The 24,728-nt window shown below is 39.6% G+C and overlaps 1 protein-coding gene across 1 annotated transcript; it reads left to right on the top strand.

The window, feature by feature from the left end:
- Positions 1-7,570: 7,570 nt before the first annotated feature.
- LOC139722301 (glutamate receptor 3-like) lies at positions 7,571-23,622 on the top strand. The gene is made up of 10 exons (XM_071633610.1): positions 7,571-7,646; positions 14,700-14,888; positions 15,821-16,069; positions 16,751-16,926; positions 17,688-17,741; positions 18,322-18,615; positions 19,572-19,691; positions 20,425-20,571; positions 21,656-21,856; positions 22,408-23,622. The coding sequence occupies exons 1-10, from the start codon at positions 7,571-7,573 to the stop codon at positions 23,620-23,622; spliced, it is 2,721 nt and encodes a 906-aa protein (XP_071489711.1).
- Positions 23,623-24,728: the final 1,106 nt, after the last annotated feature.

The following is a 24,728-nucleotide window of genomic DNA, read 5'->3' as shown; positions in this document are numbered from 1 at the left end:
ATTCTTCAACGATTTAAAGGTCCAGGTTACCTTTGGGAGCAGTGCTTTAAAAAAAAATCAAGATATCAAATTTAATGCATATGTGCAGGTCTGTTGTATCACAAAACATCCTACCATAGAACATTTTCGCAATAAAGCCTTAAATATATGGAGATATCAATATTTTTCTCAATAAACCATAATAACTGTAGAAGGTTTAGTCTGGAAACATCTTTATCATAATTATTCTTCACAATTTGTGTATCTAACAATACTTGACATCGATTATAGGGATTCAATTTTTACAGTGGTTGTTTCTATCCCTAACTCACATTTTAAAACTACTTTAAAGCACTAATGCTGGGTTTTTGTTTCATCTGCAAATGGTAGATTATGCCTTTAAGTGAGAGGTTGGCTGCAGTGTCAAGAGACGCAGCACCGTGTTTTAAATACACAAACACTGCTGACATAGCTAGGTTACATTGTAACATTGGCAGAGATTTTGCAGCTCTTTCTCTCAAACTTCCTTCAACATTATTGTCATAATGTCACAGGATACACATCTTTCCCACGCATCGAAGTCAGGTTTTTTACCCAAATTTTGATACCCCATGTAGGGGCCTATTAAGACATACAATATCATTGTACAACCCGACACCAATCCCATCGAATTTTCGCGTAGTGTGTTGAACGGCAATTTTGTATGTAGGCCTGTTTGTAATACAAATCAGACTCGGATACTCTGCATATCCAAATGCATTGACTGTTTGTTGGTTTTATTCTTGGGAAGTGGTGAATAGTAGGCCTTTTGCCTTGTAGTGACAAATGAAACACAACAAACAAACATACACGCATACCGTGTGTGTTGAGGTTATCGCTTTTGTGGTCTCAGACCTATTTTTACAGTTGACGGAGCAACTTGAAACCGTAGTAAGTCGTATCGTCAGATCGTTGATGACAATAACTAATTCACAATGTGCACCATACAAGTATAGCGTCCTGTAGGCTACGAAGTACAAAATCATGAAAATGTTGCTAACTGTAGTCAACCCTTCGCGCCATTTGCCTTTCTCTAAGAGTGCTGTTCGAAGCATATAGGGCATCATCAATTGTTCCCTTTAAGTGAATTTGAATTTTTGAATTTAATGGGAATTTTCTGCATTGAATATTATATCACAAATGAAATACAGTCATTTCTTTTTGTTTTCAAGACAATAAAACATACAGTCTGTATATCCGAACATAACTGAGACATACGTATACAGATTAAAGAAAAGAATAGGAGAATACGTCAATTGGAAGCCACTCGGTATAAAGCGAATCAAATGATCTGACTGGATTGTGGTGCATGTATTGGGAGTGTGAATGCAGAAGACTGACGTCAAATAAGCATATGAAGATACGACAGCCTTGAAAGAGAAGAAAAAAAAAAGAAAATGGGCAAAACATACATCATGTATACTTATCGCTTTATGTTACATATATTTAAGGGCCTACTTAAACTGTATAGCTGTAACTTTCAAGGACGCAAAATATTTTTTTTTTTTGTTGTTGACGGTTTACCTCTGAAATACAGTATATAGTGTTTTCTTCTGAAGGTCTAATGTATGTACGACACAATGCAAATGATGTACCAAACTATGGGCCTACCGTTACCATACTACACGTACAACTATCATACACTATAAGGGCCTTATACTATACATTGTACCGCACGAGACGATATTGTTTGTTTGTTTGTTTGGTTGGTTTATTTCTACATTTTCTTTCTCCGAATACAATTGCAAATGAAAACAAAATGATACAGATACATACAAATCAATACAAAAAAAATATCATTTGCGTAACAACATCAATCTGAAGTGACATATGAATCAAAATAACATATTAAGGCATACTGTATCTATGAGCAAAGGAGAAATTGATACAGGGGACCGTCATCATAAGCAGAGCTTGACGTGGATGAGGCCCTATCTGAATATGTGATACCAATATAATACAACACCAATTATATATGTACTCATAAAACTCTTAATCTTAATACACGAAACAAATTTTGCTAGAGAAAAAAAAAACAGAAACGAAAAATAGTGACTTGGCGCTTTAAAACAAGAAAAAAAAAAACAGCACGCAGCACCATTGACTACTGCATGGTATAGTAGACAATAAAAGTGTATTGCACAAGATACCTGATGAAGATTTTTTTTTCACGTCCCCAATGTGAAAGTCTTGTCCTTACATTAAGAGCAAGAAGTAAACCAACTGTAAATAATCTACATCACCGTAGCCCCCTACATGTCTGTACCACGCAATGATATGTACACTCTTATCTATTCAACTCTTGCCGAACAGCAAACATTAATTTCATCGATTATCACTTATCATACTGGTCATGTATGTATCAAACACTTACTAAACTAAGCATACGTTCTACCTTACAGTAACTGAAGTGAAAACACCGGTGCTTACATACGTAACAAAGCCATAGCTCCATGCAAAATTGGCAGTTTGTGTGACAATCGTTATCAATTCCCTTCACGATTATTGAATAATGGAAAGAAGAAAGCCGACAATCATTCCTTATTCATCAATCAGCATTTGTCACACATTCATCTAATTTTACATAAAGCTAAAAGCAGATTCTCGTGGCGTTTTGAGCGGTTTGAACGCCTATTATACCATTACTCAGGTCCTTGGGCTGCTGTATATGGTGCAGTTTCAGGACAATACAGTGTATTTTTGTCGGGGGCCTTCAAAAAGCTTTGTCCGTATTCATTCCTGTTCCTGCCTTTACGACTACTGGCTCTATTCAACACACTCGAATGCAACAAAGCGAGCACAGGGAGATTTTTTCTTTCTCTCTCTTGTTGGACTTCATGGTCTGTGTTGGCATGTGGCTGGATGAATTACAATCAAAATGATTCGATCAATATGATTTCATCGTAAGGACCTTTAAATCACAATTACCATGAATCATACTACACCAGGTACATGCCTAATTACGTTCTCTCGCACCGAGATCTATTCTGTGTAGTAATGGTATGACACTGTGTATACAGGGGGACCAGGCACAGTTACTGGTTACAGGGGAACAGGCACAGAATAGGCCTACACAACACCTCATAGGAATCTAACATAAATTGCGATAAAACCAATATTGTTTGGAGGTGACTTTTATAGACATAAAGAGATTAGGGCTTAGATAATGTTTATATTCTATGAAAGGAGGCGTTCTTTAAACATGTAGCCGACTGTCAGTAGAATGCGTTAGGGGAGGTGATTTTGAGACGGTGACACGACATTTGCTCCTGCGACAATTGCTCCGGTCTTATTTTCTCTATATAAAAGGACTTAGGGTTAGGGTTAGGGTTGTGATAGGGTTTTAGGTTTAGTTTGATGTGAGAATTAGGATTAGGGTTAGGGTTATGTTTATGGGTTGAATTTACGTTTGGCTTAGCATGCAGATATATCATGGGAGCAATTGTCGCAGGAGCAAATGTCATGGAACCTTTTGAGACACAAAGGAATCTGCATTGATATATTACATATAAAATGTCCTCATTAGCGGGGTTTTTATGAGGTGATAACATACATTTTATCATTACCCGTGCGTTTTTAAGTCTAATGAATTAATCAAGTAGCACCTTCATCAAACGTATCAAATAACACAGATTTATTTTTGTCACAATATAAAACAACGTCATCTTGAAACTATACTTGGGAGTTACATGTAGTTTCTCTACAGAAATCCTTTCCAAAGAAGTAAACTGAATTAATGAAAAGACCAAGAACAAGATCGAGCGTTCTTTGATAACGTGTCTCAAAAGTCATGTCATGGAATATTGAAAATGACAGGTGAGAATGTAGCCTGTAGTGTGGATTTCACGTATACGTCATGCTACCATGCCATTGTACCGTATCGATTTACAATCATGAATGTAACAAACGAGAAACACTCAACATTCAACAACATGTTCATATGGGATCTCGAGTAGCACTAATTTGCACCGTTACACTTGAGAAGGAAGGATGGGGGAGAAATTCGAAAAGTTTCATCTCATGCTCTCGATCTGCTGATGCTATAGTGGGAAACAAGGACCTAAGACATGACTCCACTAAACAGCCCAAATAATTATGTCACGTGATACTCTGGATATATTATGAGACTTGGTTGGTCACCTGTTCTGATGTTTTTCCATTGTTGTTGCAACAGCATTTGAATGTGGAATGGAAATGACAAATCGAATTAAATCGTCTCCAACGGCACTTCTTTTCAGTTATTGGTTAGTACATTTCCTATACACGACCTGGTTTCTTTTTACATATTCTAAATTTAAATACATGTAATGTTCTCCTTCAATGCATGATCATGATGTTGTCCCCGATCAGTGCGTTCAATGCGAAAAGATATACATAATTTAACTATGGGAGAGAGAGAGAGACAAACAACGTAACGTGAATGAAAACTTAAACTAGCTGTAAACAACCAAAGAGAGAGAGAGAGAGGGGGGGGGAGGCAAAAAGTTGAGACTTAAACTAAAGTACTATTTGTTCATTACACACGAGCTATTAAGGATAGTAAATAGTGACGTCATCACGATCGACCTATCATTGTATTAACTGGGCAATCAGAGAATAGAGATATCATCAACAACAAACAATACGTCAATAAACAATGTCAATCTAATAGTAGGACAAAAAAGGCTTACTAGTATCCCGAAATGAGCCAACAAGAAGAAGCATGCTGCACAAAGATGGACGGGAAGTTTTATGGCGAATCATCTCGTATGATTATAAGAAAGATGTTATGATAATATGAATGAAAATAAAAGCAAGAAATCGGAGCGAATTGGAGTTTGATAAACTCAGATATCGGATAATAATAATATCTTCACTCTCAAATATCATAAGATCATCTGATCTCAGCAGGATTATCGGTTGAAAGAAGCGGTTATTTTGTCACTTGACTGATCTTGTCATTTTTTTTCAATAACATTTTTTAATAAGAGCTATTTAAATACTGCGTGATTATTTTCTGTCAATACATCCAGATGATAGTGATGACCGTACAGAAATGGCATCATAGCCAAGTAATCACCATCATCGTCGTCGTCGTCGTCGTCATAGTCGTTATCATTGCCGTTGTCATAACCATCATCATCGTATACTCGTCATTTGTATCATCGGAATATCGGACTTTTTTCTCTATTTGACAGATAGAGGTCCTTTACTTGTTGGTTCACCTATGTGAAAAAATACGTTACCTCCGTCACATGACTATTGTTTGCTGAACAAAATATATTGCTTTAAGTCAAACTGACCCAATTCTGAGGATAGTATTATATTGTTTTGAATTCTTATCTCTTGTTTAGATATTTGAAAGAACTAGAAATGAATCAAAGCTCATGCAAACCTCTGGAGGGGAATCCGAAACAAGCAGCCAGGAAAGAGGAGTCGGATCGGTAACATCAAATCTTTATAGAGACTGACAGGATAGATCTACAGGTGGCGAAGTTACGAGGCAACAAGGCGATTCAAATTGACCCCTAACATTTAGTTTGACAGACAGTGAGATACTGGATAACATTCAGAGACTCTGGGGATTTGGGGATTGGCACAAGACTGAAAATAACTCAAACAAGAAGAAAATCAAAACAAATTTGCGAATAAGCTGCTTGATGAAACACTTGATTGTATCGAATGCAATGCTCAATTACAGCATAATATAAGGGCATTTCCACGAAAGAAGACTGAATGTAAATACTCCTTAGCTGCCTCAATAATCAGCATTCCCTCGTCAGCTCTCTAAATACAAATAAGTGTTCGAGTTCAGTATGATTCATCAATACAATTCAAGTATGTAACTGAGCATCATAGTCATGGAATTAATGGTAATCTGTCATTGGTCATTCCTCCATCCATCATTCTGACTGGTATCGATGAATGACATGGTCTGACTGCTTTGCAACAAGCTACCTCTTGAAAGTAATAGATTTTGGTTGTAAAAGAAAAGAAAGGAAAGAAAGAGCAGGGTCACTGAGCTGATATCTCAAGACGTTACATTCAATCCATGCAGGGAGGTGACGACCTAATCTCGACAACTCAAGCAGGCCCAATCCTGCTCTTATCATCTGTGAGCATTGTTGTTGTTGTTGTTGTTGTTGTTGCTGCTGCTGCTGCTGCTGCTGCTGTTGTTGTTGTTGTTGTTGGTGGTGGTGGTGTTGTTGTTGTTGTTGTAAATGAATGTTAAACCTTCACCTTCCTTCTTTCCATCGATCTCGTACAACCTCAAGATGTGTATGATTCTGTCTGGAGGGGATTGCACGGGAAATAATGGAATGACTAAATGATTTTACAGTTTCCTCCTGTGGGTTGAGAGCCTATTCAAAATTGCTATGTTTCATATTTTCAGTGATTTGTCAGTTGTAATGTTAGTTTGAACAATGATAAAATTCAAATATTGATTAAAGATGGTGCAGTCATGGCGGAACGGATTCAATATGCGTCCTCTGCAGTTTAGGGTTCAGACAGTATTTAAAGCAGAAAATGGTCATTCCATCTGTGAATGTCAATGGCATATAGCAGCTCACTCGTGTATCATTGTTTTGACAGGCAACATCAAATGAATTTGCACTTATACGCGTATTGAATTCATGTACTAAGTATTCTTTCTCGACTCAGTCCAACACCCGGCACATCACGGGTAATTGCGTGATTTCCACGATAATAACTGCATATTATTACATCCTTGTGCTTGGAAAAGAAATATTCTTTCGTCATCACTTGATGTATTTGCCATGATATTAGACCGGTAAAAATACCAAAATCAGCATTTTCACAAAACTGTGGTTCAACCGAAATGAATCATCGGCCTCGGGGAGAAAATAAAGAGCTCAAGTAACCTAGCTGGAAAAGGAAGAAAAAGAGGAGGAGGAAGAAGAAAGAGAAGAAGAAGAAGAAGATGAAGACACAGCAAAACGGGTGACGATACAACGATGACTCTTTTTGATCATTCACTACAGTCGACATCTTGCCTGTTCTTCAAGTAGGTCTAAATAAAAACTGTAATGGATGTAACAAGGGTGGACATACTGAATCCCGTGTTAGGCTATGTCTACGAATTTTGTATTTTCGGTACCCCCACTCACTACCATGCCCACTACAAAGACTTCAATATGGGATACGAGTCATTCGGCGTACTGTAGAGATGAGGTCACCTGAGCGGAACGCCCTCACTCACCGGTCCCTCACTACTTGATGCAATATGCACCCATCTGTGCAAATGGAACTGACCAGTCCCTGGGCGGGGTCGATGAATTTGATTGACACTCTGTCAATCATTGCTCATTAGCATGGACATGAATGCGTAATGAGGTAGTTTTGTTCTCCGCTGCGATCTAATCGCTTTCGCTAAAAACGTATAGCGTAGCTACAGGCTTTTCCGACGAACATACCCCTCCACTGGCCGGAGTTAGTGGCTCTTAGAACTGATGCTAGATCTCGAATTTCCCAACATCACCTGCAGAATTTCTCTTCCAGGAAGACAATCGAGAATTGGAGGTGAAAGCGAGGGTGCCACCTCAACATCATGATGGCGAGGACGGTGCTTCTAGCCTTCTGCATGCTGATGGTACAGCAGCAGACATTTGCCGCCGAAATTTCAATCGGTAAGTTGAAGAGAAATCTCGAATTTATCTAAACATTGTCAAAAAGACAACTTATTTCACAACAACAAAATCATATGGGGTATTGATATCAATCCCTCATCCTCCATTTCCATGGAGACGGTTGCCAAATCTTTCATCTTGAGACAGTCGTCTGGGAGGAAGTCACGACCTCTTTTTGTTTTCGTCATTAGGGCTCCATCCATATAGCCGTCTGATCTTGAAAAAAACAAACAAACAGAATCTGATTCGAAGAGGAAAAATAAGATTACAATGTAATGATCATTGAATCATTGGAATTTTACAAAAAGCTTTGTTGTGAGCATTGAACATTTGCCTACAAGAAATATTTGTGACCTAGCTGCACAAGCAGAAAAGCCAGTGATATCGTGGTTATCACGCCGCAATGATTTTACTAGCGGGTATGAAAACACTCCGCCATATATATCGATGGCTTTTTGTACTGCCATTCTGAGGCCCTTACATCTGCATCTTGTGTACGTGTAATGCATTAGGCTCTACATTCAGTAGTCGGCAGATAATATCGTGCTAGGGTGTTGTTTATTTGCATACTGAATGCTGCAGCGAGTGTGTGGGATATAGGAGAGCACGGTAAAAACACAACAGTGAGGCAGTATGCCCTCGTTAGTCTGTAGCGAAATACCGACTAAATTTGTGGCCAGAACTCCTCCGTTGAAAACCAGCGGGAAACCCGCTGGGTATAACCACGAACTCGGCTTTAAAATTCACGGTACGACTCAGAGCCAACGATTACAATGAATAGAAAAAAGGGGTGATGGGTGGAAATAACAAGCCAGAAACCAAACACCAAGCTGCTCTCACACGAGAAAAGAAAAAATCCCTACAGAACAATCCAGCCCCTTACTAGCCAGTGAAATATTGCACTTACAAGCTGTGTATTATTTGTCACAAGCAAGGTTCTGGTTGATACAGTACAATGAGAGTTGTTCTTTTGGCAAAATTCCACTTGAATAATGTACAATGTAGTGCCATGGTTTAGCACATAGCGCCCACGTTGTATTTTGTGACAGAAATTATGTAATCACGGGATAAATAACTCTGAATGGATCACCATGCACCCAGTAACGAAAACATATTCACCATCACAAATAAAGGGAACTCGGGGATAAAGAAGCAAAATCCTGCAAAGGCTAATGTACAGCTCATAGATGCTCTGCGGTACCTGCTTTTCCTTCGATGACATTATGTAACAGCCTTTTTAAATGTTATTTACCGAATCAGGGAGAGACGATAACCAAAGCATTATCTAACTAAGTATTTCAACACGTCACTCGAAATCCAAAACCGAATGAAAGACGGACTGGCAATATCTGACCTATTATCATAATAAGATGTATCATAATAAGATGAAAGTTGTAGGCATGAGCTCAAGCAGATTATGCTTGTGTACTTTCCTATTTTCAGATATCAGGAGCTTCTGCTTATCACTATATAGATCAGTTTCACTCGGTTGTCATTCCAAGTTTGAGCAAGGAGTTGATTTGAGATACAGTCATGAGCTTGGACACGATGGCAGCCAGGTAGCAATCTGGGATGTGACCAAGTCTAAAATCTCTGATTTCTGGGTCCATTCATTTACTTCAATCTGATCATGTTTCATTCTAGCAAGTGGTCGTGGCCATATGGACACTGAGTGCTATACCCGCCGCAGCATTTTCTAATCAAAATTACCGTATTGCTAGTTCAGACACATTTAAAATCCCCTCTCTACCATGAACACAACAAATCGCATTCATTGTTCAGTTAGGAACCCATGTCATATTCTTTGCACTGAATCTTTGGACTCAAGTCAAGCGTAAATCACAGCCTCAACTTTGCTTGCTTCTAGAGTCGTGTTAAACAGCGCTAATTACTACGTAAATCACCTCCAGACAGCTCAAACCTCGTTTTGCCACACGCTCTCTAGTCTCTTCAGCGGGGAGCTAGTGCTTTTGTTATAATCCACAATGACTTTGAATTGATTCTTAGAAATGCCAAGTTCACACTTGATCAACTAAGCAGATCAAGAAGGAACGGAGGGGATTTTGTTAGGAACATATCTTGTCCACCAGCCTAGAGACTCGGGGTGCAGAAATTAACTACATGTACCATCGAAGAACTTGAGACTCCTTTGCGCCTTGCCCTGGGGTTTATTCAAACTTACGCTGACTATAAATTGTATCTGAAAAATGAAAATAATCCAAAGTTTTACCTCAGATGGTACCGCCTTGTCGCTGATGAATTGGTTCTATGACCTTAAACCAGCTCTAGTTTCACCTAGTAATCATACGATCATGAATAATAGCAATTTTACATGATAACATGGACATGAAAAAGACAACAGTAATCATTTCCAGGTAGCCATTATGAAATTGTGTATGGATGGAATAAATTACACATTAATGTGATAAAAGTTTAGCCTTTACAATTCACTACACGCCATCTCACGCCATCACACATAATTATACATTTGTGAGATGCACATTGGGGCAGCCAGTCATTCTCACACATGGCAGACGGATACATCATGTTGATGATGTTTCAGTTGTAATACTCGACACATGCGTGTGAAGGAGATGGGTAATGCTTTGTCTTACTCAGTGGTGGTCGATTGGTTGAATGAATGAATACTGACAAATTCATTCAACCTGAATGGACAAAAAGGAGGGGGAGGGGGGGGGGGAATCAAAGATACTCATCATAGTAAAAACTACGCGAAAAACTACGCGACTGAAGTTGGACGGGGTTACTGGGTCCCTGTATACTTGACCTCATTACAAGAGAGTTTACTCAAGGCATGTTATGCTTCCCCTCATATCATCGAAGAAGATTTACCTTTGGCACAGACCGCCATGTCGTAAAACTGAGCACGTCATCATGAAATCTGTTTCCATAGCCTTGAGATTAAAAGAGGACTCTTCTCTGGTTTGATACTAGAGGAAAACAGAATAAGAGAGAGGAATGGCTGACTGATATATCGAAAGAAATAAATCTGTCAGGAGTGTATAGCAGGGCGCTACTCAGGGGCTCCCGAAGGAAATTTATTTCTTCCTAAAAGGCCTGACGAAATCAGAGATCGTGCCTTATCTTGGGGGAAACTTTGTTTGGGGTGGGGTCATACTTCGGTAGCTAAATCCCAATCTACTAGTATTTTGTCTGGTTTAGAAGGAGGTGGGGTCCCTTTGTGGAACACTAAACTACGTTCCGAATGTTCAGCTCATGATTTGTAACTTAAAAGGATACAGGGACGATGAGCAGAAAAAGTGAGTGATAATATACAGAGGGACAGATAAATGAATTGACACTTTGTGAACAAATAGTTATAAGAGCATGAAACCGAGAAAGCTTGTAGGTAGGAGACGACTTAATCAAAGTGTTACATTTTTAAGTTGATGTACAAGATGCGAGTGATTTTCAAGATGTTTTCTATTGAATAGGGGGAAATTTTGTCAGTTAAAAAAAGGGTCATTAATGATAACACAAAATTCAACAACCACTCTATCCCGGTTGTAAGCGTAGCTACCATACCTTCACATTCACTAGGGTATTGCTCATTTCATGTACTACCTTTTGCTGCATTTCCCGCCTGTAAACTATTTCGTCGTCTTTTAAATCAACACAAACCGAACACAGTTGTGTGAAGAATAAAGCTACGTATTATGCTGACTTCAATGGTAGCTATTCAACCAAGGACAGCCTTCAGCATAACAAAGGCCCGTGGGATGGTTGCCTGTACGGTAATCGCACACAGTGAACATACTAGAAATTTCGCACACAGAGTAATGCTCAAAGCTGGGCTTTTAGAATGAGCAAAGAGCAAGTGACTAGGAGGAAATGATTCTTTGAAAATAGCCTCGACTGATATAGAATCTAATCACACGTATATTGCATGACTAGGATGTACAGGCTAATGAACATGTATAATGACAGTAGACAAATTATGACGGCATAACTGGAATTATGAAAGGGGGCAGCCTTAGGAATAATTATTGACGGCGCAGCAGGCGAACATCAGCGACCAGGTAGAAAACGGAATGTCGCCATCTCTCGACGTAGCTGCGCTAATTTCTGGTGTCGGGCTTCACAGTTAACGGTCGTGTTTCTATTTCGTATTATACTCCAGGAAAATAATTCCCATTGCTTAGCGTTTCGCATTTTCTTGAAATTTCTCATGTGATGCAAATTGGTAATTCATGATTGCCAGAGTTGGAAATTCGATCAGACCACAAATTAATCCCTACGTCAGCTGTGTGTATATTCTATGAAGACATAGGGCCTATCTCTTCCATAATCGCGTACAAAAAGACATTGAGAAAGCAAGTCACTGGTCATTCCAGTGAAGGTTGTAGTCCAATTGACGCTTTTCTACATATGCAGTGTATTATTATCAGTATATTGCATCGTTCATAACAGGACATGTATGCGCCCCTGTGAGTCGTAGTTTCTTTTCAATTCTCGACCAGCACACTAAGTAGAAATGCCGCCATCTGACGTCCACTTTGGGACAACTCTTAACAGTTGGCTGTGTCCCCAACGACATCGGTGAAGCAAAACCACACGTTTTTGAATTACAAAGGGAGTATTACAATGAAGCGCAAGGCGCCAGCGCAGGGTGGAACGGAAAGATTTTTGTATCATGAAAAACGATGCATCATTGCAGCTCTACCCGGATGAAATAAAATGATACATTTTTTGATCGTTACGCCATACAGGTACTGTGTGGTACGGTTCTCGCTGGGGGTCTCACATGACTCATACAGGCCATAGATTCATATAACGATGCGTCAGGCAACATAAATCACACTCAGGAATGCGGAAAAGGAAAATCGATATCCAGATTATGATTATTCCGACTACGTAGTTCCCAAAACGACAATTATTTTCTATGGGAGATATCATTCGCGTTCAAAATACGCTAGATGTTCTACTGCGAGAAACATTGTGACCAAATCGAAGGGGACGGCCTGGGCTGGAGGATAATTTGACATTGCCATGGTCTACTGTATATCCATCAGCAGCGACAGCAACAGTTGGATCTAGCAATATAATACGTGTATATAGATTCTATATAATTGTACATCACGAGATGTTACTTCAGCAAAGATAAAAGGCGTGAGATCATGCAATTCGAATAGATCATGGGTTCTCACCCGTAATCAGCTCGTTGACGAGAGCAGAGCCATGGTGAAAATACGGACGACGCCATCTGTCGTTCATTGGAAGCCATTCGTAGTCAGCCCACGCCCTCGACTCTATTCATGTCGATTTCTATAGAAATGACTAACCCGCACAGGAACGCGGAATTTCGAAAACAAGCTGTTGTCTGCAGTCACCCAACCAAGACGTGCTTTCAACGTTCGTCCTTTGACAATTTGAAAACTAACGAACAATCATGAAAAGACCCATTGAAATCGGTTTTTTCCCCTTCGTGTCGAGTAGACAAAGACTTTCCAGGAGCGAAAAGATATTTACAGCGGGTAATCGCAAAGGTTATTTCAAAGCAGGCCACTCGGTTCGTCCCCCATGAGACACAATAAACGACACAAAGAATGCATTATGTCCTTACAAAACTAAGCCGCCATTTTGGATTATCGTACCATCAGCTGCTCGCGAAGGAAAAGCTGATTCTAGAGGACGCGGACTATGACTTTTATCACGAGGAAAAAAAGAACACGTTTGAAATAGACAACGCCCCTGGGTTTGGCGGGAAAGAAAACACTTTTGTAGGTTTTGGAGACATTAACGGCCCATTCGACGAAAATACCAACCGTCGAATATTCAAACGAACCAACAGCTCTTTGCGATATAATACACTAATGTGTCCCAATCACTCGGTGCCTTGAAAATAACACCCAGAGGATTTATTACCAAGAATTTGTTGAATGGACTGAGAGCTAGGTTCTCGCTTTTGCGGTTCCCAATTATCTATTGATCGGCTTACCAGTGGCCTATAATTCAGTATGCAGAACTCATGAGGCATGTACAAGCGGCTGACATGAGTAGATGTATGATATCCACGTTTTCCGAGTTGTTCTGTACACAATTTATTGCTGCCAACGTTTGCCACACAAAACATCAATAATAAGCTGATGCCGTATTAAAAAAAAAAAAAAAAAATTAATCATACTACAATATGCATGTATTGCATGTCTATCACCTATTCTCATTTTTGTTTCGAGCGTTCAGAGCATTTATTAGACATAGGTTTAGATACATTATTGAATCCATACAGTGGTTAAAATGACGCGGCCATTGTATCGATCATGATGGCCGCCATTTCCAACTGACGCACTCAGTCAGCTGTGGCGCTAATCAGAACACACAGAGAACGCAGTTACGGGGCATAGGACAGTCTACGTTAAAATGCAGTGTGTGTACCCCTTCGCGATGCATGAATATTCTGCCAATGTTGGTGTCATGGTGTCATGTTTTTGAGTACGAAATGACGATCCTCAAATGCTCCCTTAAGCTTTAACTATATACGCTTGCGAAGGGTCCAAGCTGATCCCGCCCTCTTTCTCCCAACTGAAATATCATCGAATATGTATATCTGTATGTTCTACTTTTAAAGTGACATGTTTGGGCATAGATGTACAGCATCTTTTTTTTTTAAACATTGATTAAGAAAATTAACAGACCTTCTCCAATTTCCTGTCTCGATTTGATTTTGTGATACATGAAAATTACATTCGACTTTACAGCAAATGCAACAGTATATAAATGATATTTTGTTTTACCTGATGATTGAAACGAAGGATTTAGGCTCGTTTTGCCTAATTTAAAACTTGCAACATCAAAACGTATATGATGCTCAAAAACTTATTTAATGTGACTAGTTATGTAATACACTTTGTGGTGTGCTTAAAGATTTCTTTCTTTGACTTATTATCAAGGAAGATATGATAAACTGTCGATTATGATATTTTCATTTGCCCAACATCTTTGGATTCCCTTTGTCTTTTGCTGAGCATCGTAGCACGGAGATGAGTTTGTAAAGCAGCTGAAACTTATCTGCCATATTGAAAATCTTCCTAGGTTCCTTCTACGGCGCCGAGACGGACAAGAATGATGACTACAAACGGATCATCGACGACGCTACCTTCTGGGTGACGTCATACGGATGGAACAATGGAAACACACTCCGAGTGACCCACTTCCAGCCTGACACTCTGCCCAATGGACAGCAACAGATCAGCAGCAACATCTTTCAGGCCCTCCAAATCGGTAAACCGACTAAATGACTAAATACAATACATTGTAACCTTCAACCTTTCCCCTCCAAGTCAAGCCAACACAAAACGAAGATGACCAAATACTACACATTGTAACCTTTAACCTTTCCCCTCCAAGTCAAGCCAACACAAAACGAAGATGACCAAATACAACACATTGTAACCTTCAACCTTTCCCCTCCAAGTCAAAACGAAGATGACTAAATACAACACATTTTCACCTTTAACTGTTCCCTTCCAAGTCAAAACGAAGATGACTTAGTGAAACACATTGTAACCTCTAACCTTCCCCCTCCAAGTCAAAGCCAACACAAAACGAGGATGTCACGAAATGTTCATAAAATTGAACATGACATTTTGCAACTAAACTGCATTTCTGTTTTTATACAAACCGAGCATGATGGTAGTAGATCTTACAAAATAGCTATTGATGAATCTCAATACGGAAATTCAGAAACAGTAGTGGAGGTCTAATTCTAGCTTTAAAATATTGTCATGTCATCAAGGCATGTCATCCGGGATCTCATGGCCTTGAAATGTTAACATATAAGCTGATATAACTCGCAACTTTTGAAGATAAGCACAGAACTCCCAAATCGAAGGCAATGCTTTTAAGATATAAGCAAAGTCTTAGTGTTCAGCCTTCTTCCTGTACTCTTAGATAGCTTTAGACCTTGAACCTATGTTTTTCCTACATCTTCGCGGTATGACTTTATATAATTGCATTATAAAATAGATAGTCCAGCCAACAAAAAAGAAAGAGAGAAAAATAATCGTAATTGTGTTCGCTGTCATTAAAAACATATAACAATATCAACATAATAATGATCATTACATGTACTAGTTCCATTATCTCTGTCATATAATTAAAGGGGATAATGATAGAACTGACAATCACAAAACATCGGTTTTCTATCTTCACAGAGGTGTGCGCCCACGCAAGGAGTAGCAGTCTCCGTGGCATCATCCTGCCCAATGACATCTGTCCGGATTGCAATGACATCAGCGGCGTGATCGGCGACGCCATCAACCCGACGGCAACGCTCGACCTCTGTGGAGGCCAGTACTCCATCAAGCTGTACCCAGCCGTCGATGACCTTGTCGATCTCTACGCCGAGATCATTAACTACACCAAGTGGCGCGACTACCTCCTCGTCTACGACGGCGACAACGGTATTTTTTTTTTTCAAAATCTCAAGACGAGTCTTTCCCTTGTGACTGATTTTCACGCAGACTTGATATTGCTTACAAGATTAACCCTCTCAGCACCAGCTCAATATGCAGTTGATATTGTTTGAAAACAAAATAGAGATGATGCTAGGAGAATTTAAAGAGACACACTTCCTCTACAGGGCAAATATCATTATTGTAGGTAGATTGTTAATGCAAAACCAACTGACTGGACTGACTGTCGATCAGAAAAGTGTTCTGTACACACAGTCCTGATACCTCTGTTATACATCTTGATATGATCAGGGAGGTGGAAATTCATTCCACCTCTCTGATATTATGCACTAAGGATAGGCCGTACTTGTTTCTCTCTAATCATTGCTTTGAGCGCAGTGCAGCATGGGATTCTATTTCAGCGTGTAGATTCGATTGAAAGACAGTTATGTGACCTCCGGCACCACAGGATAATGAATGCGAATTATTTAAAAGGTATAATATCTATTTGATATTTTGTTATGTTTTATTTACAAGGTATTCTCTTCAGTTCATAAAAACTGAGGACATACAAAATATGCAACACACACTATTATGATAACCGCACACACTTACAAACAAGAAAACTACAGACTTCACTTTCACCAGTCACACCAGAAGTCATACAATGTTCTATTTCTTTTTGTTTAGCCCAAAGTATCGTAGAATCCATGTCTTCTCTCGCCATCGAGAACAACCAGACGGTCCAGCTTCTACCCATCGACGAGGAGATGACGGAAGTACGGCGCACCATCGCAGAGAGCACTGTCAAGAATATTCTACTCTTTTGCCAGTACGAGGAAATCTGCCTCAAACTAGTGAAAATGGTACGAGCGTAGAGTGTTTCCATGAAAACGTATCACGCGCCGTTCATACTGATGCACCAAATTGTGCAACTATGTGCACTTTATAATCACTTCTCATATTCTGAATAAGTCCAATCAAATTTCTCATGAAAAATAAAGTCATTTGCACAAGCAGAACAATTTTAGCTCTGTGGAAATAATTGTTGTTAAAATGGTGACAGTGATAACGTTCTTGTAAAGCGCGCGCTGCATTAAATGCTGATGTTCTTATATAAAATCAGAGAGATATAGTAGGCACGTATACCCATCGAAATTGAAATCTCCTTCACAAACTGAATATCGAACATATACTAAAACGTTGATTAACAGTCTGTTGTGAGTGACATAGCTTAAGCTCGTCTACCTTCTCCTAACCTACCTACATGATATCGACTCTTACGACCCGTTAATCACAATGTACCTGTGAGTTTAGATCTTGAAACAAAGCAAGAAATGAAATCATCTATTTAAGCTGTTAAACGTTCCACACCACTTGCAATCAAACTTTTTGATTAAAGTGAGGGTGGGTGTATTTATTTTGTGATTGTCCCAAACCAGTGTTACACTTTGGTGCAACTTAAATATGTTCAGATGCTTTTATATTATGCGGACACAGCAATATATGAAATCGTTATGCATAACGTGTATGATTGAACTGATTTTTTTAAAGTATATGTGCAAAATAAAGTAGCTTTCTTATCTTTCATTCATTTTTTTAAAAATTTGTTTTCTTTCTGTCTCAGGGAATCGAAGAAGGCCTCATGAGCGACGGGTACCATTGGTTGCTTGGTAACATTGTAAGTCTTTGTTTCAAAATTTCAGATTGTATTGTGTTTCTTACCATTTTATTTCTCTTTCGTAGCAAATCTGTGTCGCACAATTCAGAAAAGGATGCATTAGGTCTAAATATTTAGGTCTAAAATCCTCAGACTATATACTTTTATGAAAGTCTCGGTTATCAAATAATACAGGAGAGATTCATATTCTTAGTTTAAAACACCACCAGTGCTGCCAATCATAAAGTACATTCAATGACATGTAAATATTTTGACGTCGTTTATGCTCTACAATATCAGACGGCCTTATTTGGAAAACAAAGAGTGCAAAGATAGGATACTAGTATGTTACTTGTATAACCAATATAGTCCAAATAATGGATGTGAGGTTTTCATTAAAGTCATTATTTCAGTCAGGACTGATCATCAACATCAGCTTTATCTTCTCATCATCATCATCACCACCACCAGCAGTACCATCATCAGTACCATCATCAATACCATCACATTAACATCACCACTATTGCCACCACTTTGTAACATCGTAACTCTCATTGCGGTCGTCTTGATTAGTTTGCGATGCTTTTGTGTACATTTGCAGGACTTACCCCTGACCTGGGAAGAAGTCCAGCAGATCCGGCAGGACGGGGCTTACATCACTCGGCTGATAATGAACAAGCAGGCCAACGTCAACGTGCGATACACGACCACCAGAGCCGAGAACCAGGAGGAATGGCCTTACCGCCTCAAGGTGGCCTACGATGCCGTGGTGCTGATGGGTGAGGCCTTCGACAACCACCTGCGCCGCACCGGCTCCTTCCCGTCAGCCGTGGCGCAGTGCAAGGCCACGTCTGAAGACTTCACGCTCTCCCCCGTTATGCAGGATATCAAGGAGGTGAGAGGATATGTCACGTGATTAACCACCTGACTCACTTCAAGATTAATATATTGCGTAATCAAGTCTAGCTTTGTAGTACACAGATCATGCTACTGATTGTTCTATTAATGACTGAGAATACCAGATATTGAATCTAAACATGGTATCACTCATACATTGTTTTTAATTTACCATTTTTGTGCATTATTTGAATCGATAGTTGTTCAAGGTCTTGGGTTTGTATGGTGACTAAAATTAATTAAAAGTCTTGATGGTGAATGTTCACTTTACATTGATGGGAAAAGCATAAATGCTATTTTTTAACGTTGTTGACGATTTATCACACATCTTGAATTTTAACCTTGGTCATGGCATGGACCATTTATTTACAATGTTAGCAATGACTGTACAATCGTTCAGGATTAGTATATGACAGATTCCCACTAGTCTTTAATGATTACTAATGCACATTGATTGTCAGGTTCATCGTTAGGTCGAACTAAGACGAAATAAGACGAGCTGTCCAATATTCAAACAGTTTTAGCAACAATTTAGACCTTTTACCTTCCAACCTGCTCTGCATCTTGTTGAAGACTTCTCTACGTGAAGCCCAGTTCACGTTATTCAGTTCTAGTCTGTGTGAGACAAGCAAATAGGAATGATTCAAGAGAATCAAAATTGATTAAACAAGTGAGTTTACTTTTATCTTGATTCAAGGTAAGGTTCATCTACGTGAAGCCCAGTACACGTTATTCAGTTCTAGTCTGTGTGAGATGAAACAAATAGGAATGATTCAAGAGAATCAAAATTAATTAAACAAGTGAGTTTACTTTTATCTTGATTCAAGGTAAGGTTCATCTACGTGAAGCCCAGTACACGTTAATCAGTTCTAGTCTGTGAGACGAAACAAATAGGAATGATTCAAGAGAATAAGAATTAATTAAACGAGTGAGTTTACTTTATCTTGATTCAAGGTCAGTTTTGAAGGACTGAGTGGACACGTGGCCTTTGACAATAATTACCAGAGGTCGAACTACTCCATCACCGTCCATCAAGGAAAAGGACAAACAGTCTTCTTCTACACTGATAACCAGGTACGTGGGAAGATAAAGCTTTGGCTAGGCCCGTAGAAAACTTTATGATCGGAAATATGGATATGAACGAGCCGAAGTTGTTAGGCGTGTTAGGCAGGATGTATAACTAAAATATTGCAGTAATATACGTACAACTTTCGACATTATTACGCCCATAGAACTTCATTTGATATGTGAGATAGGCCTATATAGCATTTTTTTTCTGGATGTGTATACAGTTGCATGAAAATCAATGAATGAAATGGATTGATAGGCCCCTACCCATACAGAACGGAAAGTTATACTGTAACTCGTAAGACGGAAGAAATTTGGGTTATGTGGAGCTTGCGTGAAAGACTTGCTATGACAGAAATGTTCTATAATTGCAAATAATATGGCAACCACCTGTCAGTATATGGACACTATTGTTGTAGTCGTGGATGTGATAGCTGCTGCTATTTCAAGTTTCACGTGACAGTCGTGGTTCTTCTTGCATATCATGGTTAATCTGAACACACATCCACATACACACACATTCTTCATGTCAGCACATGTCATTCAATGAGACTTTGTGATGTATGCAATGCAAGACAGTAATCAACTAAAAGAAAGAAAATATGGAAAGATGAGTTGAAAGTATGTCATATACCCCAGGCAGGGCTAATAAGGATGCCTGTTTTATCATCTTGTGATAGAAGCACCTGTAGGTTTTAATTAGTAACTGTGTCTATTCACATATCTGTCTATCCCTCAGGTGTACGAGTCTGGGGAATGGATACAGAACGTCAACCAATGGCGGCGAGACAACCGAGGCCTGAATTGGCCCAAACCTGGCTCACGTCTTAACATGTTCCCCTTCAGGAATGCCGAACTCAAGAGCATTATCGTCACCTCGCTGGAGGTAAGCGGGGGTTCGCTATTTTATTCTGTCAGGGCGTCTTTGCATTGGGGATGTAGGAAAACAATGAAATCATGGAATCTAAAGTTCCTCAATTTTTACTAGGCAGTGACGGCGTTCACGCCCACATTCGTAAGTTGTACGGAGAGATGTGGTCACTGCCTTACAAACCCTGAAATGGTAATATTCCAGAACTAAGATATTTCCTTTGAAAATGTCAACTTATGCACAGATCGAAGTTTCACTGTGAATATTACCTTAATTCACATGTGCAATCAAACTGATGATCCTAAATGGAAAACGAAAACCTCTAGCTCAACATTAGGATTCAGAATAACATGAAAATGCATAATCAGCAGTGGGTTGCGTTGTCTCTACTCACAAAAAGACCCCAGTGTTGGCAATGACCAAGAAGTGATATACCTATTTCATAACCCATTTCATACATATTTCATGTTGCAAACGCCAATGTAGGACATTGTTTCAGAATAAGAACACTTTGTAAGTTTATGCTCAGTTGAACGAAGAATTGAGCTGTAAAGAAATATCCCACACTAAGATTTTATACCAGAAAAGTTTTCAGTAGAAAAAGAGAACTGTTGTCAAACAGCTCTGCGATGCTATTACTGCATTAAAAGCTCTTATGATATACATCTTCATAGTAATTTAAAACTACGAGCTCCGCTTTCTTTCTGTGAAGTGAAAATCGCTGTTATAAAGGTGTCCACTGTTACTCTATTGCATTATTCTGTACATTCTTGGCAAAAAAAAAATGTTTTCCACTCAATATATATATATAATGCAATGCTATTCATAATGTTGGCATCTTCTGTTTCCGTAAATGTATGATTATGTGGATGTTTTCAAAATTTGAGAAACAGGAGACTGCCTTTGTAACTGAGTGAAAAGTCATTACATATACGTGAATAAACTGTTCAGTGAGTTTATAAGGAAGAATAGTTAGGGTCATAATATCATTCGTGTGGGCATGTTTTTCTGTTCTTTCCTTAACTGCTATGATTATTAAGTAATGGATGGTAATGGACAATACTAACATTATTACTTTTTGTATAAATCACAATTTCAGGAAGCACCATATCTGATCGACAGTGGACAAGGTTTCATTGGCTACATTCCCGAGCTCCTGCGCAACATCAAGATGGTGATGGAGAACGAACTTGGACTCGACTTTGAGTACACTATCGAACTGGTTGGAGAGGGCGAGTATGGACGACTCGACTACACGACTGGACGATGGAGCGGTCTCATGGAGAAACTTGTCGAAGGGGTAGGACGCTCAAATACCTTTCGTTTTTAGATATATAAAATGATATAATGTTCAAAAGATAGCTTAAAACCAAAAGTTTGTGACATACAACGATTTATGTTTCCTGACATTTTGGCATTGAATGTCTCTTTTGTAAGACTTTGCCACTTGAGAATAATGACGAAAATGTTAATATTTCGAAATCTACAGAGTATATATTTGATATCAAATTTGTAATATAACTCCGAAAATTACTAGTATTCTTATGAATACATATCTTTAAGAAATTCATCGTTATTGAAATTTATTCAAAATCGAACTCACAATGTAACCACCTGAGAGTGAATAACCACAACAAATTTGTTGTTCTAAGGTAATTTTCAAGAGAAAAAATTCACAAACAACATCTTTACAGGGAGATGTAATGTTTATGTAGACATATTATGGAGGTAAAGACAGAGAGTTTTGGGTTCCAGTTGCAAATATGTTATTAGTGATCAATGTGGACAGGAGTTAATCTGCTAAGTTTCAAAAGCTTACAATCTTCTTCTTTTCTGATCTCTTTCTTGCAGTATGCTGATATCGCAGCCGCACCGATGGCAATCACCAGCGAACGCGACAAGTTCATCGACTACACCGTTCCCTTCATGAGGAGCGATCTCGGCATCCTCATCGAGCATCCAAGCTTTGTGTGGGAGTATCCCTTCGTGCCCGTCTTCCCCTACGACTGGAATGTCTGGATCTGCAACTTCGCCGCTCTCTTCGTCACCGGCATCTTCCTCTTCTTGGTATGCTACTTCAGTCCCTACGAATACCGCGCCAAGGCCCAGCGAGGCGAGATTACTCCTGAGCAAGGGGAGAGTTTCAATTTCACCAACACGGCGTGGTATATGATTACCACTATGTACCTCCAGAGTTATGACGTGTCGCCCCGTTCCGTTGCGGGCCGCATCCTCAGTGCCTTCTGGTACCTCTTTATGCTGGTCATGGTGTTCCTGTACCTCGTTAACCTCACACCCTTCCTCAAAGCGTCCAAGGGCATCATTCTGGTTCGTGACGTCGGGGATCTCTTCGACCAGACCACTGTCGATGTCGGCTTTGTTAAGGATAGCTCTGCCTACGACTTTTTCCGTGACAACCGCATCCCTGAGTACCGTCGCCTGTGGGAGACTGTACAGTCTGCTGTGTCCATGTACCGCGATGACAGTGGTATCGTTCTGGAGGTGGAGGACGGCGTTCTGCGAGCAAGGCACTCTAACGGGAAATACGCCTTTATCCACGACAGGCGTGTCCTGGAGCACGGCTCACGTCAATGGCCTTGCAACCTGGTGATCACCGGCGGTAGCTTTGCCACGGTCGAGTACGGCTTGGGCGTGGCTTCAGGTTCTCCTCTACGAGACCAGCTCTCCTGGGCCATCGAGCGTCTGGAAGAGCGCGGCATTCTGGAGGAGATGTGGGATAACGATACCTGGGTTGACCCGCAGCGACGAGGGCCTTGTAGGAACCACAAGATGAGTTACTGGGAGAGACAAGCACTTTACTCACTGACGGCTGTGGATCTCCAAGGTATGTACTACCTGATGATCATTGGCATGGGGTCAGCCGTCATCATCTTCGCGCTCGAAGTGCTCGCCTTCCAGCTCGGCATCGGCACCAATGCACCAAGGGTCAACCGAAACGACCAGCACGAGATGCGTCGAGCTCAACCATTAACCGGCACAGGTGGTGGTGGCGTTTCCTCTGGTGGTGGAGGGGGAGGTGGTAACGACCAGAAAATGTGGATCTAGCCCCCCTCTTAAAGTTCCCCATAGTTTATTTCTCTCTTCCTGTCATTCTATTTTCTTTTCCACTTCTAGACACCAAGTGTTCTGTCGCTGCACATCTTTCACATTTTCACCATGAATACGTGTGAATGGAAGGAAATCTTTTCAGTACTGAGTAATTTAGCACGTTAATATGTACACATACATGTACTTCGTTGATCGATAACATATGAGTTTGCATTGCAGTGTCAATGATATGAGATGCAGGGTATTCCATTCAATGCAAACGATATGTCATGGGTCTTCTGTTTCTCTTGAAGATTCCACTTTCTACAATTTTTGTAATCAAGAAAGTCACTTGTTGAGTTTGTGAATTCTTGCATTCATATTTTATTAAAATGTTTACGAGCATTTTTTGTAAAAGAAAAATAACATTGTGAGAAACATTATCTATTTGCATTTCTGATGTATTATCTGTCCTGATAATATCATTGCTCTAAAAATGTCTTATTGGTGTATCCTTCCTGTTTTCTACTTTGTGAAAAAGTCATTAAATGTGTCAGTCATTTTATCTGTAAACTTTGAGCGCACAGTGTTTTCTTAATGTGTTTATTGACACGTATACTTATCTATGAAAAGAGAAGAAAGTATGAAGGAGCTATGACTACTGATGACGGGTGCAAACTTGGAGTGGATGATATACCTTAAGACATAAAACTATGAAGAGAGGGAGGGAGAGAGAAATGTAGATTTTCAGAGATTTTCTTTGTGAAAGAAGTTATAATGACCGTGACTATGAAAGTACCCACGTATTAGAGCTCCTGTATAAAAAAAAAAAAGTTGTGTGCGAGAAAATAGAGCAAGCGAAGAATAGAAGGATGGTTGCGTGTTAGTTTCAGCGACTTTCAACAAAGATTTTGTGAACCAAAATTCACTGTAATCATGTTTGTGAAAGCAAGAGAATATCAAGTAGAGGGATGAAGGTTGAGGTTTGAATTTTTTACAATTTGTCTCCCCTATAACAAATGAAATTTGTAAGATCGCAACTGCTGATCTGTAATTTAAAAAACATGTCGGGGAAAATGAACCACGGGACTCGAACCTGTGGTACTGCTTGCCGGGCAGCGACA

The sequence above is a fragment of the Diadema antillarum genome, unplaced genomic scaffold (genome assembly GCF_040938485.1).
Source record: "Diadema antillarum isolate AM-2024a unplaced genomic scaffold, OU_Dant_1.0 scf00000163, whole genome shotgun sequence".
Classification (NCBI taxonomy): domain Eukaryota; kingdom Metazoa; phylum Echinodermata; class Echinoidea; order Diadematoida; family Diadematidae; genus Diadema; species Diadema antillarum.
This window is presented reverse-complemented; position numbering and strand designations above follow the sequence as displayed.

Excerpts from the sequence above, each read along its gene's own strand:
- LOC139722301 (XM_071633610.1), top strand. The coding sequence starts at position 7,571 with ATGGCGAGGACGGTGCTTCTAGCCTTCTGCATGCTGATGGTACAGCAG. Across the intron at positions 18,616-19,571 it reads TTATGCAGGATATCAAGGAG|GTCAGTTTTGAAGGACTGAG; the intron begins GTGAGAGGATAT and ends TCTTGATTCAAG. Across the intron at positions 20,572-21,655 it reads TTATCGTCACCTCGCTGGAG|GAAGCACCATATCTGATCGA; the intron begins GTAAGCGGGGGT and ends TCACAATTTCAG.